The 16,460-nt window shown below is 39.5% G+C and overlaps 1 protein-coding gene across 1 annotated transcript; it reads left to right on the top strand.

Moving 5' to 3' along the window:
- The first annotated feature begins 1,173 nt into the window (after positions 1–1,173).
- LOC111191565 (uncharacterized) lies at positions 1,174–16,067 on the top strand. The gene is made up of 2 exons (XM_049482524.1): positions 1,174–1,808; positions 4,941–16,067. Exon 2 carries the CDS (start codon positions 5,711–5,713, stop codon positions 7,862–7,864), a length of 2,154 nt encoding a protein of 717 aa, XP_049338481.1. The 5' UTR covers positions 1,174–1,808; positions 4,941–5,710; the 3' UTR covers positions 7,865–16,067.
- Positions 16,068–16,460: the final 393 nt, after the last annotated feature.

Below are 16,460 nucleotides of genomic sequence, written 5' to 3'. Positions count from 1 at the left end.
GACCTCCTCAGTCATAGTTACAAAAAGATAAATTATACAGAAAAACAAATGAGTGAACTTAATTTTAGTCTTCCCATGATCTTCAGAAGAACCAGCTGATGTGATTTCCTGTTGTAGATGTGACTTGTTGTAGAATGTTCCATATTTTTCTGATAGGGTAAAGTGTTATGGTAACAGGTATGAGTGAAACCCAGGGACACAACTAAAATGTGTATTTTAACTTAAATATTATGGATTTATTATGTTTAAACTGTTAAAAGTTCTGGAACGCTATGGGAGAACGGAGGTGTGCTAGTCATCAAAGGTAAGTACTTTTTATCATTTTTTACTACATCAAAAATCCATTTTACAACAGAGTTCTCCTTTAAGACACAGCCTCTATTTTGTAGGGAGAACAGTTATAGTAATAACTTCTGAATGGTTTCCTAGACACGCCTCAAATTTGGTAAGCAACAGTGTTTGGACTGGAAAAACAATAACGTGTCTTACGTTTAGTATTAGCACATTCTGAAGACCACCCACTGCTGGCATAGTACTGTTGACATAGCACTGTAAACTTGCCAAACTGGTCTGTGTTCAGTTCTGACAAAAAAAAAAAAAAAAAATCTTCATTTCATCCTTCAGATGCAAATCCACACCTATTGATCTCGTTTAGGAGATTATGTGGCCTTCAATCAATGGAATGGATCTATTACTTTTCATTTTAGCCCATTTTCTGCATATGGAGCTCTCATGTTCTCGACGCAGTCTCATGTACTGTATGTATGTATTGCATTTCGCTTGTCTCAGCTTAATGCTTGTATTTCAATGATAAACACATGGACAAAGAAGCATACAGTGGAAAGCAATATGATTACCTGTCGTTTACTTTTCAAGATTAATTGTTTTTAGTTAACATGAGTTCAGCATGCAAAATGCAAATCCACATGTGTTGCTGGTTAAAATCCTGATCACGCAGCTTGCCATCATCAGCCGGAGTCTGAGAGAGCATAATTGGAAAGGCTCTCTTTTGGCCGTTTGATGGCACTCTCTCTCCCCACATCACTCCCAAGGTGATGTCGCACAGTCAGCTCAGGGATCTGTTTGCTGATGTGTCGAGTTGCTGCGCTTTCCTCCGAGAGTGCTGGCATGTTCGAAAAAAGAGGCGGTGGCTGACTTCACATGTGCTAGTGAGGTGTATGTCTGTGCTATGGAGGGCCACCACTTTTGGTTTGAGAGGCCTGTAGCCTAGAGAAGTTCATGTGTCCAGCTAAACTATTTTGAGAAGTCCATTTCTATACATGATTGGCATGTCACAAGTGGTTGCAGGTAAACAACATGCCGCTTCTCAAAAGGCCATATTTACATATATGGTAAAGCTGTAAATAGGGCGGTTGAAAGGGACTATTTAAACGGGTTAGCCTGCAAGACTGGGAGAGAGAGAGAACACCTGGGACACCGAGAATTGACAAAGCTCTCTCCCACACTTTGCTTCTGACTGAAATAAATATTTGTTCCGGTTAAGAAGACAGTGTGTACTGAGTTTTATTTCAAGAAAACAGCCTTCCAAGGACACCCAAAGAGGAGTCTACAAGAAACGAGAAGACACAACAAAAATGGCGCCCGAACAGGGACTTGATTAAGACTTGATTGAGCCTTGATTGAGACATCAGTTGAGACTTCGGTTGGGACTTCAGCAGGACCTTGAAAACAGGGACTTCAGTTGCGGCTCCAGGCAAGAAAAAGATCCGGGGACCCCGAAGGGATCCAGTTGTGGCTCCGAGTGGGTTGACGTGGCAAGCTTTCGCTCTCACGCCGGCAAATAAAGGGTGAGCATTTTTCTCACAATATATTTGAGCGGGGGTTTACATGTAAAGCTGGGGAGTATGCTATGGGGCTGCACTAAGAGAAAACTTGGGTGTGAGGTTGTGCTGTGTTCTTGAGATGAGATTCAGTTCTAAATTAGGGGCATATGTGGGTTGTGTCACCACTATGGGGGAGAAATAGAATAAATGGATGAGAATAGCTGGATAAATGGCCAAAGTGTGCAGCATGCAGATTTTCGGGGGCAGGGCCCGTTCTCCCGTTAGATCATAAGACATGAGCCTTTTGGGGTAATCCAGGTAGATGTTAGACAAAGAAGAATAGATAAATAAAAGAAAAGAAGAAAAGGAATTAAAGAGAAATAGGGGTATCAAGAAAAGAAACAAGAGAAAAGAGATAACAAAGAGATAAGGACAGCAATGAATAACTAGATATTGTATGGCGCGCATGAAATGTAATTTACAAAATGTGGTAAGATTACAAAGGTTTTCTGTAAGACGTGTCCTTAACTGAGGCTTTAGCATGCATTATCTATGTGAAAGTTGGCTGAAAAATAGGTATTTATGTGGTTTAATAAAAAGAGGTTATAAAGCATGCAAAAGAGGAAAAAGTGTGAAAAGGCCTTAAAAGAGAATAGAGAAAAATAGGATTAAAAAGTAGAAACAAAGAGTAAGGAAAAGAGAATAATGCGCAGAAGAAAATATGTTAAGAAAAAATAGGAAACCTGCAGGAAAAGGAGGGGGTAAAAATAGTAATGGCCAGTGTGTGCGTGTGAGTGTGACAGGCCTGTATGAGAGAGTGTGTGTGAGGGGGATATGCCCTTTAAATAGTGATGGCCAATGTGTGTGTGTGAGTGTGACAGGCCTGTATGAGAGAGTGTGTGTAAGGGGGGTCTGCCCTTTCTATGTTAGTTCTGTCTGAGGAAAAAACTTTGTGGGGAAGAGAAAAGGAAAGTAATTTGTACCTTTGTGGGGAGGTTAGTAATGATATAGAAATAAGGAGTACATGGTTTTTGATTGTTGTGTGTCTAGTTTGTACATTGGGAATAATAGTAATAATAATAATAATAATATTAATAATAATAATAATAATAATAATGTATAACTGTATTCTTACACTAACTATAAGTAACTGTAAGCTTACACTAAATATAAGTAAATATTAATGGTCATAAAAAGTAGTATTAAACTAATAGGGGTTTCTCGGGTATGAGTCGGAAATGAGGTATAGACAATATATGAGCCCTTTCGGATGTCTGAGTGGAGTTGTTTTAGCTCATAAGACATCAGAAAGGGAGATAGTTTAAGGTTAAAATTTATAAACCACAAAATCTGTCCATGAGCGGACCAGGTCATGTATGCAGCACTAGAATGCTGTTAAATAAGTCCTGAAGACCCCATGGATAGTGGAATGTGGGTTTTGTTTAGGGTGTAATTTCCGACATAATGCCAGAGAATTTCTAATATGGGGACGTATACGATTATGTATAACTCTATATAGGGAAAAAAAGACACTTGAGAAATGGAGGGAGTGACGAAGGCTATGTTTAGGCATAGGAAAGTGGCTATAGGGTTGTAACCTGTTATGGGAAGAGAAAGAAAAAAAAAAAAAAAACAGAGGTATATGAAGAGTATTTAATATTAATCTATTATCTATCTACTTATAATATTTTGTCTGTTTCTCAATCTGGTTTTCGGAAAAACATAGTACTATTACAGCTACCACCAAAGTACTTCATGGTGTAATTTGTGCTCTTGATTGTAGGGAATCTTGTGCTGCCCTATTCGTAGATCTATCAAAAGCATTTGATACAGTGAATCATGATGTACTCTTGTTCCGTCTAGCTAGTACTGGATTGGCCGATAGTGCGGTTGGTTGGTTTAATAATTACTTAAGTAATAGATGTCAGCAGGTACTCTTTGAGGGGTTTCTTTCTGATAAAATGAATATCAGTGTTGGAGTGCCACAGGGTTCTATTTTAGGCCCCTTGTTGTTACTATATGAATAAATAATCTAAGTAGTAATATGTTTAATGCCAATATGCATTTTTATGCAGATGATACTATCATTTATAGTTGTACTTCATCACCAGTACAAGCATTTTCAAAGTTACAGGAAGTATTATTGACATTTCAGCATAATCTTAACGATTTACGATTAATCCTTAATGATCAGAAAACAAAATATATGTTGTTTTCCAAAAATCTGATATATGACCTACATGTCCCTCAAATATGTACACTGTCTGGAAAGTCAATATAGTTAGTTTCATTATGCTAGATGATAAGCTCTCTTTTAAATCACATATTGAGTATATCACTAAAAAGCTAAAGTTGAAACTTGAATGTTATTTTAGGGACCGTTCTTGCTTCACTCAACAAGGCTAAGGAAAAATTAGTTGAAGCAACCTTTTTACCTGTTTTAGATTATGGGGATATAAAATACAGATTCGCCCCAAAGACGACATTGCAATTACTGGACTCTGTTTAATATTCTGCATTGAGATTTATAACCAGTGCCAATTTTTTAACGCATTATTGTAAACTGTATGTAATGACAGGTTGGGCTCCACTATCAGTAAGACGCCAAATACACTGGGCAGTTTTTGTGTATAAAGGAATTATTGGTCAGCTTCCCTCATACTTGTCTGAATTTTTGATAAGAAATGGTTCCTTGTATAATTTACGCTCTAGTAATTATATAACACTGGATATTCCTGCTGTTCGGTCTGAATGTGGAAAGAAGTCTTTCAGTTATGATGCGCCTTCAACCTGGAATGATCTTCAGACATATGTTAGATTAGATCAGTGTATTTCACTGAAGGAATTTAAATCATCTGTCTCAAATCTTTATACATATGCTCGTTCTTGTTAAAGTATTCTGTTTGTATGCGTGTATTTACTTCTCTATGCTATGAGGGTGTAGATTAATTGATTTGTGGTTTTTGTGCTGCTGTCTTGGTCAGGGCACTTGTAAAAGAGATTGTTAATCTAAATGTGACTACCCTGGTTAAATAAAGGTAAATAATAAAAAAAAAAAAAAAAAAAAATAAAAAAAATAAAAAATTAATTAATCTCATATGGGGTAAAGTTTATTAACCTTTGCTTTTCCTTCTTCTTTTCTCTTCCTGGGCTGAGATTGGAGACAGGAGACAGAGAGGAAGGAAAAGAGAGGGGTTGCTGACAAGCAACAGGGACGGAGTGTCACATGTACTGGCTGCTGTGTTGACGTCAACCATATCAGGCTAGTGATCATCCATACATTTCTTCCTTATAAATACCTGCATATACACATAGTGGCATTTACATTTATAACTATCGTAAATTAGGAATATTACTTTACTCTCATTGGTGATTTACACAGGGGTGTATGAGAATTGGAAAATAGATTAAGCAGGAAGTATTTTGGCCATAAGGAAATATACCAAGGGGGGTTAGAAGTTAAAATAAAAACACATATCTAAACAGATTGATTGATTGACTGGTTGGTTGATTGATTGACTGGTTGGTTGATTGATTGAGTGGTTGGTTGATTAAGTGATTGATCGGTTTGAATGATCGATTACAGATGTTGATTAGCTCATTAGTTAAAGGTGTGAGAATCACAAATAGTGGTAAATTAAGTAAAAGTTTAGGACTGTAATTGGGAAGACATATTAACAGAGAATCTTTTGAAACTTTGGTTGGAAACTTTAGACTTTAGACTTGGGAATTGTTTTTCAGTGTTTAAGTTTTCTGGAGTTGGCAACCATTCAAGCTGAGTCATGTGGATAGCAATTGAAAAAATAAATAAATAAATAAATAAAAATAAATAAATACATCAAATTTTATTAATTTCTCTGTAATATTAAAGTAATCTTGGCAATTGGTATTTCTTCACATTAGAGGAACATAGAAAGGGTAGGAATATGTCAAATATGGGATTAAGTGGATCAAAAGGAATAACCCCAGTTGATGTGGTCAAGAAAAATAATCCTTTAATTAAAGGCATTAAAAAAATATCAGGGAAATGGAATAAAAGATGGCCTGATATTGAAAAGCCATGGCCAGTTGAAGGGACTCTTAACCCAGATGTGATTAAAGTGATACAGGTGCTGGTGACCACATACAAAGCAAATGAGAAGAAAGGGAAGAAAGGGGAAAAAAGGAAGGAAAAGAGAGAGATGGAGCTTGGTGTTCTTCAACTGTTTGAACAAGAAGGACAGAAGTTGCTCAAAGCCACCAAGGAAAGAAGAGAGAAGGGCCAAGAAGAAATGGAGAGGAATGCAAGAAAAATAGAAAAGCAGATGGCAGAAATTAATGCACCATTTTCACATGTAACTCCAGTAAAGGAACCTCCACCATATGAGAAAGAAGTGAAGTTTGAAGACATTTACCCCCAAGTCCCAGTGATAAGTCAAGAGGGAGAATATCAAATTACGGATGATGATAATCAAATAATGGAAGCAGGGAAAGCAGAGACAATCATAAAAATGATCCCACATACTAAAAGTAAAAGGACATCAAGATGGCTGCAAACCAAGGGGATCCTAAAGATTAGAAAGACAAAAAGAGGAGAAGATGAAGATCACAGTGATTGGGAAGAGGCTGCAGGAGGATATGATCCGGCTGTCAGGCGGTTGCTGGCAAAGGCAGAAAGGAAAGGAGATAAAACAAGGAAACTTGAAGACTTTGATGACAGAAGCTCTACCAGTGAAAACGAAGACAGTGATGATGAATGGGACAGCAGAAAGTCAGTGTCTTCAAGAGGATTTGTCCCTGCAACATCAAGCACAAGAACTGAAGAGGACTTGCAGAGGGATATGAAAGAAGTAGAAAGAAGCATAGACCGATGCATTTCATTCTTGGAAAAGACCACAAGTCAAGGAAGCCAAAGAGCTTTGGAGAAACAACTTAAGGAGTTGAAGACACAAAAGAAAGACTTAAAGAAAGAAGTGGAAAACAGATATTCGCTGCGTTCAAGAACTAGGATGCCACATGATAAAATGTGTCCAGTAATCGTCAGAGGACAAAATTTGGAATACAAGCCTTGGCAGAACACGGACATGTCAGATGTGCTGGAAAAGCTGCCAACTATTCAAGATGGAGCATATCCTTGGATCTCAAAGTTGGAGGAAATCATGGTGGGAACACAACCTGCCATAGGAGATATTAAACGACTGTTGGCTAATCTTCTGGGAGTTCCAGCCATGGAAGAAATACTACAAAAAGCAGGATTAGACCGCTATGTGGGAACAGCTGTGAATGATCCAGAATTATTTTCTGCAGTAAGAGGTCGAATGTGGAGAGCAGTGAGAGATACATTTCCAACAAATGTACATCCAGATAACATTCTTATTGATCCGTTGGGAGAAGAAGAGAATCCAAGGTCGTATGTGTCTAGGGCTCATCACGTGTGGAGGAATGTTACAGGAAATGATCCGGAGGTAAATCAAATGGAACAATCCATCCTGAGAGCCAAGATACAGAAGGGACTTCCTCTGTCTGTAAGAAACAAGCTGGCAGAAGTGGTTGGTCTAGGAAGTATGGCAACAGGGCTTTACACAGATCACATTGCCCATCAAGTGGAGCTGTACAGGAAAAAAGCAAGAGACCAGAAAGAGAATGATCAAGAGACCATCAGAAAGCTCACTCACATAAAATTGCTGGACAATACAAAGAAAGAAAAGAAGCAAGCAGTGGTAATGCAAGGTCAGATGCCACAAACTGAGCAAAACCAACCCTCACAACAAATACAACCAATTCAGGCTCAAGCTCAATTGACCCAACCATCATCTGTGAATCCAGTTGTTTCATGGTCACAGCCGCTTCTAGGTCAGACGCAGTTTTGGAGAGGAAGAGATCAAGGGGCTATAGGAAGAGGACGTGGAGGAAGGTTTGATCCAACCTTTCAACAGTCCACTGAAGTATGCTACAACTGTGGATTAATAGGTCACTTTGCTCGAGAGTGTACCAGACCAGCAGGAAACTTCAGAGGAAACTTCAGAGGAGGATTCAGAGGCCACTTCAAGCCCTTTAGGGGACCGGTAAACCCGTTCAGGGGCCCGGAAAGAGGATTTTAGAGGTGCCCAGAGAACTCGAAAGGGGGGTGTCAGCTGGTAGCATCAGGGCCAGAACAAGAACCAACTATACAGGTGCAGGTAAATAAGCAACCATTAAATATGTTAGCTGATAGCGGAGCAGCCTTTACCTGTATCCAGCCTAAAGATGCTATACACCTCCCCATGTCTGATCAGTGGATTCGGACAGTCGGGTTTGAGGGAGTGAAACAGCTGATTCCTCTTACAAAACCAGTAGAGCTCTGCTACAAGAATATGAAGACAAAAATACCAATTCTGGTATCGGAACATACACCAGTAGCCTTAATGGGAAGAGATGCTTTGTGTAGGTTGAACTGCACAATAAAATGTACACCAGATGGATGCTTAGTGGAAGTGCCAACTGATGCGGCCCATCAATTATCAATGACGACAGAAGCAGAAGCTTCATTAGTTTTCTGGATTGGAAATCTCACTACAGACTTTTTGAAGTCAGCCAAGCTATGGGAGAAGTTTATTGAGGCTAACCTGCCTGATGCAAAACCTCCAGAGTATCTGCTGCATTGTACACTCAAGTACTTTAAAGATGCTTCCAAAGCAAATGCTGAAGAGTGGTTAAGTCACCAACCAAAGCAAGTTCAACTTTGTTCAAGTTGTATAATTGTGGGACAACAAGGAGCAGCTATGAGGGTGGATAGCAATGACTATTTGCTTAAGGAGTTTGCCATCCAAAAGAGTGTGCCACATGTGACACTGCTAGTGTCTGAGGATTATGAACAAAAACATGTAGGAGAAATGATGGCAGAAGCAGAGGAAGCTGTCTTTGTACCACTGAAAGAAAATAAAGGAATCTGGAGAAGCAAGGATCAGCGATTCATCAAGATCTTGGTCTCTTCTCAAGGACATGGACAGCCACAAGCTATTCGGATGACACATGAGTCACTCATAAATCCAATGAGGAATTTTTTGAAAGAAGAAATGCTACAACAAGTGCCAGAATGTCTATGGTCAAGGCATAGCACGGACATTGGACTTGTAAAATCAGCTCAACCAGTGATAGTTGAACTTCAACCAGGAATTAAACTTCCATGGAAGAAACAGTATCCATTGACAGAAGAAGCCATTCAAGGGATAGAACCAGAAATTGAAGGACTATTAAAAGCAGATGTATTAAAGTTGACAAACACTCCTCAAAGCAATACACCTTTGTTGCCAGTAAAAAAGCCGGATAATTCTTATCGTCTGGTGCATGATTTAAGAGCAGTTAATGAGGTAGTAGCAGATTTCCCAGCAGAAGTACCAGATCCTCATACGTTATTGGCTCAAATTCCTCCTGAAGCATCACACTTCACAGTGTTAGATTTGTGTGGGGCTTATTTTAGTGTTCCACTTAATGTACAAAGCCAGGGCTTATTTGGGTTTACATACAAGGGACAGTCCTATGAGTACAAGAGACTTCCGCAAGGGTACAAACATAGTCCGCACATTTTTAATAAAATATTAAAAGAGGATTTGGATGGATTGGGGCAATTAGTGCAGAGTAAAGTGATACATTATGTCGATGATATAATTCTTTGTGCACCAGATGAGGAAACATGCCATAAGGACTCCATTAAATTACTACAAATATTGGCACATAAGGGGCATAAAGTTTCTCAGAAAAAGCTGCAGTATTGTCAGAAAAAGGTAGTTTATTTGGGACAGACAATAACAGAGGGACACAGAAGTATTTCAGAAAAGCAATTAGAAGCTATTCGGAAAGCTCCAAAACCTAGAACAGTTAGAGAAATGATGACATTTTTGGGCATAGTGGGGTACTCTTCTGCATGGATAGAGGACTATACTAGTCTGATGGGGCCTTTGAGGGCTATGGTTAAAGACACGGGGTGTACTCAACTCCACTGTAACCTTTCCTGGACACAAGATGGTCTGTTAGCTTTTGAAACCATTAAACAGAGATTGCAGGAGGCTCCAGCATTAGCGTTACCTGATTACTCTAAAGATTTCCTATTGTATGTGTCTACTTCTACGGGAGGTAAATATGCATGTGCAGTCCTCTGTCAACCTACAGGTACAGGACCAGGCCCGCAACCTATTGCTTATTATTCTATTGCATATTCAGAAGTAGAGTTGGGATTGCCATTATGTTACAGAGCAATGGTAGGGGTCTACTTAATGTATGAAAAGGCTTCAGCAATTACAATGGGGTATCCAGTAACAATTCTAACTCACCATAGCCTTAGAAATCTACTTAATCATGGCAAATATACTTTGACTATGTCTAGGCTTAGAGACTATTATAGGCTTCTGGAACAGGAAGATGTAACTCTAGTAAGGTGTGCCACAGTAAATCCAGCGGAAACCTTGCCAACTCCAGAAGATGGTGAACCACATGACTGTGTTCATGAAGCAGAAAAATATTCTAGACTTAGAGCGGATTTGCTAGCCATTCCCTTAAAGGAAGTGGACATTGAGTTTTGGACTGATGGGTCCTGTTATCGGATAGGTGACAAATTGAAAGCAGGCTACGCAGTGGTAAAAGCCCAAGGGGATGACTTTGTTGTTGAAAAAGCTGAACTAGTACCACAGCCAGCATCAGCCCAATTAGCAGAGCTTGTAGGCCTGACAGAAGCATGTTTATTGGCAGAAGGCAAGCGAGTAAACATTTATACTGATTCCTCTTACGCCCATAGCGTTTGTCATTTGTTCGGAGCAGTGTGGAAGAATCGAGGGTTTAAGAAAACAGATGGTTCTCCGATACAGCATCATGCCCAGATTATGAAGTTATTGTTGGCTATGATGAAACCTAAGGCGATAGCCATAACAAAATGTGCAGCACATAAAGTAGATATGTCTAGGGTCACGCAGGGGAATAAAGCAGCTGATGAAGCAGCAAAAGCAGTCATAGGTGCAAACAAAGTAGGGGAGGTTTTCTTAGTTACTCATGAAGTAGACATAGAAGATAACATTACACTTAGGGATGTCATTTTAATGCAGGCAGCTGTTCATGATGTGGAAAAACAGTTATGGCGAGACCGTGGGGCATCTCAAGATTCGGCTGGCCTCTGGAGAAATCATGAGGGGTTGATGGTAGCACCTCCTGACCTGTTGGGTCTGATGATACATGAGGCACATGGACTAGCCCATGTTGCAAGGGGGGAGGTAAGAAGGAAAATTACTAAGGAATATGGGTTTTGGGCACCATATTTACTTGAGCAGATCGATCATGTCATTGGTAGATGTACCATTTGCCTGAAAAACAATGTTCGAAGGGGGGTTATGGTTCCACCTGGATATATTCCAACTCCAAGGGGTCCTATGCGTGAGTTGGTTGTGGACTTTGTTGATATGATAAAACCAATTGATGGTAAAAGATATCTGCTAGTGGTGGTAGATAGGTTTTCAAGATGGCCTGAGGCCTGTCCAACTAAGAAAAAGGATGCTCAGTCGGTTGCAAAGTTTTTGTGTAGAGAAGTCGTTAGCAGGTGGGGACTTCCAGATCGAATATCCTCGGACAACGGTAAAGAATTTGTGGATAGGACAGTAAAATTGATTTTGCAAAAATTAGGAATTAAACAGCGACTTGGTAGTGTGTACCATCCTCAAAGTCAAGGCATCTGTGAGAAAATGAATGGGGTATTAAAGAACCGCATTGTGAAAATCTGTCAGCACACGGGGTTGAATTGGGTTGCAGCGCTTCCATTAGCACTGATGGTGTGTCGCTCAAGTGAACAGCGTGATTTGCACATGACACCACATGAGATGGTAACAGGCAGACAAATGCCTACACCATGTTTGCGCACAAGTGGGAAAGGTCCAAGTTTGGCCATTCTAGAGGATGATATGAGAGCATATGTGACCTACATGGCTAATCTACATAAGAAAATATCTACATACGTTTCTGACAGGCAAAAGAAAGAAGAGGTGCAGGAGAGGCTGGAGGAGCAAAAGAGGAGTACAGTTCAACCAGGAGACAAGGTGTTCGTGAAGGTGTTTAGAAGAAAGTGGTATAACGAACGCCGTGAAGGACCTTTTGAGGTTGTGCGCTGTACAGGAACTGCAGTTCAGGTTAAAGGATCCCCAACGTGGTATCATTTGTCACATTGTGTTAAAGCACCTAGAGAAGAGACACCACAAGTGCAGAGAGATTTGGGAAATACACAGGGGGCAGAAGAAGATGGAAAAGAACAGGCAGAAGGAGAAAGGGAGAGAGGTTCCCAGGGTCAAACGCTGGACGAGGAGAATGGTCATGTGGGGGATGATGTTGTGCATTCTGTGGATATTGCAGGTACTACCAGAAATAGTGAACAAGGTAGAAGGTTTGAAGTCATTGAGTATGAACATATTCCAGAGACAACAAAGCCAAGTTCAGGGGAGTGTGAAGGGACAAAGGGTACAAAGGGAACTGATTCCACTAGTAGGGAAGTCAGACACCCAGATAGACAGAGACGTCCTAGACCAGTTCGAAAAAAGGTTAAACCAAAGCGCTATGAGGATTAAAGAAGAAGGTCTTAAGGGTATTTTTACTTCAGAAGGAGCAAATGTTACAGATTTTGTAAATGTATCACAAATATCAACACCATTGCCACAGATGAGTCTGACAACTGCGACCCCTGACATGGTACTTACTGTTAGTCTAGGTAAAACAGTTCATCTTCCTTGTAAATGTGGAAGGTATAACACAGGGAGTAATCATCCACCTCAGTGGAAAAACAGTCGTGGTGAAGAATTAATATGGACAGGACCTGCTGTTGATGGGATACCATATGATCAGAGAAAGTATATTTTATATAATGATGTAAGGTGGTTTAAACTCCAACAAGATTGTTCACTAATTATGCGTAATGTTACATGGGAAGATCAAGGGGTGTACCAGTGTGTCTATTTTGAGCCAGAGTTCAAATTTGTGCCTAGAACAAATGTATGGAGAGAGGGGTACATAACACGTAAAATGATGGTTAAAATAAAAACTTCAAATCCAAAGAGAATCTTAGAGGCTACTACAAGGAACCAAGGGAAAATGTTTATAGCAACCACAATAGGGGTAAATAATACAGTTAAGCAGTTTAATACTGTAGCTACGACAGTAACTAAAAGTTTGACAGTGGTAACTCAGGCTACTACTGTAGTCTCTAATTTGCAGGAAAGTGAGATGAGCACCATGAAACGGACAACCCCTGCGCTTGTCACTAAGGAAAATGGGGCTGGTAAACAGGAAAAAAACGTAACAGTAGTAAATGCTACAACGATACCAATAGCAGTAACAGAAGAAAACGCAGCTAATGTGACAGACATAATAATGAATAGGGAAGATGTAAATAGTGACTGGACACCAGATGACATGGATGACCATTATCGTGCACTACAGAAAAGAGAAACGAAATGGAAGGCATTTGGGTTTGATTCATCTGTATTACAAATCACTGACCAGTGGGCAGCCAGAAACTTATGGTTTCAACAGATAACTCATTCAGTAAGAGCTAGTATGAAATTGAAGGGACCTTGTGTGGTGAAAGTGCCAACGCCTGGCACTTGGCCATCTATTTTGGAAGCAGTACCGGAACCATTAATGGTTAAATGTCAGTCTTATGCATTATCATGGTTGCTATATAATCAGCAAGCATCAAAGGATGTGTGGATGGCACTCTCGGTATATTTGTTTAGACCAAAGTTCAATTGCACATGGTTGAAAGACTTACCCTATGTAAATATACTCGATAAATTTGAAAGTCAGGAACCTGTGATCCCCGATGCTTTGGATGTAACACCTGTACAGGCAGATGAGTGTTTTTGTTCAAATCAGACTCATAATGGGCCGGGAATGTTTATGGGTATATCAAAATGTGATAAGTATATGCTAAATCTGAAGGAGGGAGCCTCGAAGACGTCGGATGACTTGTTCAAGGTAACTTTTAGGGGGATGAACCATAAGCATAGTACTGTAATGGCAAAACATCAAACATTGCCTGGAAATGTAACAATAGGAAATTTTAAAGATATTTGGTGGATTTGTGGAGAAAAAGCTTATATATTTTTACCAAATGGCTGGACAGGATGTTGTTACATGGCAAAATTGAAGCTACCATATGAGATTTATGCAGTACAAAAAGTTGGGTCACCGACTGAAACCAGTTCAGAAGATATATCAAGACATAGGCAGAAGAGAGAAATGGCACAGTTCCATAATTTGGAGGCTTACCATTGGAGGATTAGTATAGGAGAAAAATGGGGTATAGGTTTACTTCCGTGGTATGGGGTCACTTTCCTAGCAGACCATATTGATAACATTACCTACACATTACAAGGATTTGCTAACGAGACAATTAAAGGCTTTGACTATTTAACAAACACACAAAAAAGTCATAGACTTACGTTGTTAAAACATGATATGGCTCTTGATTATATTTTAGCAAAACAAGGTGGCCTATGTGTGGCTTTGAACTTAACTGGAGATGCCTGTTATACGCTGATTCCTGATAATACAGATAATATGACAAATGTCATAGAAGCTTTGAAACATATTAGGGAGGCTTTTGGTCCATCAAAAGGAGCTGGGTGGTCTGTGAATGCATGGTTATTGGACAAATTGGGTCCGATGGGAGCAATGTTGGCTCAGCTTTTTGGAGCAGCGATTCTATCGTTGTGTGTGATGCTTTGCTTTTGCACACTATTGCTAACTTGTGCAAAGGCTATGATTTTGAAATGGATAGGAGTTGTGATGCCTGGAAGTGAGGTTCAAATGCCATTACTATCAAGACGAGATTCAGACATTGATGAGGGTTTAATGGTAGAAAGCGCGTTGGTAGATACATACCCACTTTAGGACTTTTCAATAAATAACCCTATTTACCAAAGCTATGTAGAATATCCAATCATGTATCAGTATATTCATAAAGGTTATGTGTTAGTATTAACCTGATATTTAGAGGTGATTTAAGAATACTATTGTAGAATCAAGAGTGATAGCATGAAAAGAAAAAAAAAAATAATAATAATAATAATGACAATAATAAGATAAAATGTTTGCTTGATAATATTAATATAAAATATACCATTTGCTTAATTTGAGTGTACTGTTTGTTTGAAGAAAAGATACTGGGTGTGTCTTATCTTTTTCCTCCAGGACAATAGTGGGGATACCACAAGGGGGTGATTGATGTCCAGAGGTCCCAGTCTGTTGAGAAGTTTGGACACTGAAAGATATGAAAGTCTGGAGGCCTGGGGGACACTGAACAGGAATATAGGAAGCAACATCTGGGAACTCGCCATTTGTCATCAATACATCAGAGGACAATGTGCTAAGGAGTTACATCTTCACACTTTCTATGCTCAACATATATTCATATATATTGTAACAACCTTTTGTTTGTTGATTTTCACATTGTAACCTTTAAGTTTTGCTGTTTAATTACAAAATGATGTATGTTACTTGGGAGTAAGTACAGTGTGACCTCAGGGGTTTTGTTCTTTTCTCGAGGCTAGGGAAGTAATGTTAGGCAGGGCAAGGTGGACTGGAGGGTCCGATGGGTCGACCAGCCTGAAAGTACACATTTTGTTTGGTTTATGAGGTTTCATCTGTATGATACTCACTTGTACATATCCAGAAGTGTTATTCTCAATGGTAAGACATTTCTTCTTTATTGGTATTGGAGTACTGTTTTCAGTGATCGTCTAAGGCCAAGAGATCGTGAGAGAGTTTTTCCTGTCTTGAAGGATTGCTGGATATTATTGGTAAGATAGTGGCCTGGCAGGTTTTCGCTCTCACACTCCACTAAATTGGTAGTGAAATAACACTCATTGAAGGAATGGTTGTAAAACTGTACATGTAAAAATGATAATGTACTTCTTTTAGTTCTTCGAGCCTCTAGGGAGCCTCGAAAGGGGGGCAATGAGGTGTATGTCTGTGCTATGGAGGGCCACCACTTTTGGTTTGAGAGGCCTGTAGCCTAGAGAAGTTCATGTGTCCAGCTAAACTATTTTGAGAAGTCCATTTCTATACATGATTGGCATGTCACAAGTGGTTGCAGGTAAACAACATGCCGCTTCTCAAAAGGCCATATTTACATATATGGTAAAGCTGTAAATAGGGCGGTTGAAAGGGACTATTTAAACGGGTTAGCCTGCAAGACTGGGAGAGAGAGAGAACACCTGGGACACCGAGAATTGACAAAGCTCTCTCCCACACTTTGCTTCTGACTGAAATAAATATTTGTTCCGGTTAAGAAGACAGTGTGTACTGAGTTTTATTTCAAGAAAACAGCCTTCCAAGGACACCCAAAGAGGAGTCTACAAGAAACGAGAAGACACAACACTAGTCTTCACCCTCCTGGTGTTGGGGCATTTCCAGTGCAGCTGAGAAAAGCGGGATCAAAAATGTTCTATTATAGAGACTGGACTGCTTTTTCCATTAATTAAGATTTACAAGGCATTTTATCAATCTGAGATGAGATACTGTAGAAATAAGGCAAATGTAAGATGTAATAATGTGTTTTTTGGATATTACTTAGCCTAGCATATCATATTAAAGAAGCACTCTATATTTAGCCTAATCCGCTGCATCTAGAGGAAATAACAAAGCTGTTTATGTTAGCTGAAATACCTCGTTAACGAAAGCTCATTT

This window comes from Astyanax mexicanus, chromosome 8 (genome assembly GCF_023375975.1).
Source record: "Astyanax mexicanus isolate ESR-SI-001 chromosome 8, AstMex3_surface, whole genome shotgun sequence".
NCBI lineage: Eukaryota > Metazoa > Chordata > Actinopteri > Characiformes > Acestrorhamphidae > Astyanax > Astyanax mexicanus.
This window is presented reverse-complemented; position numbering and strand designations above follow the sequence as displayed.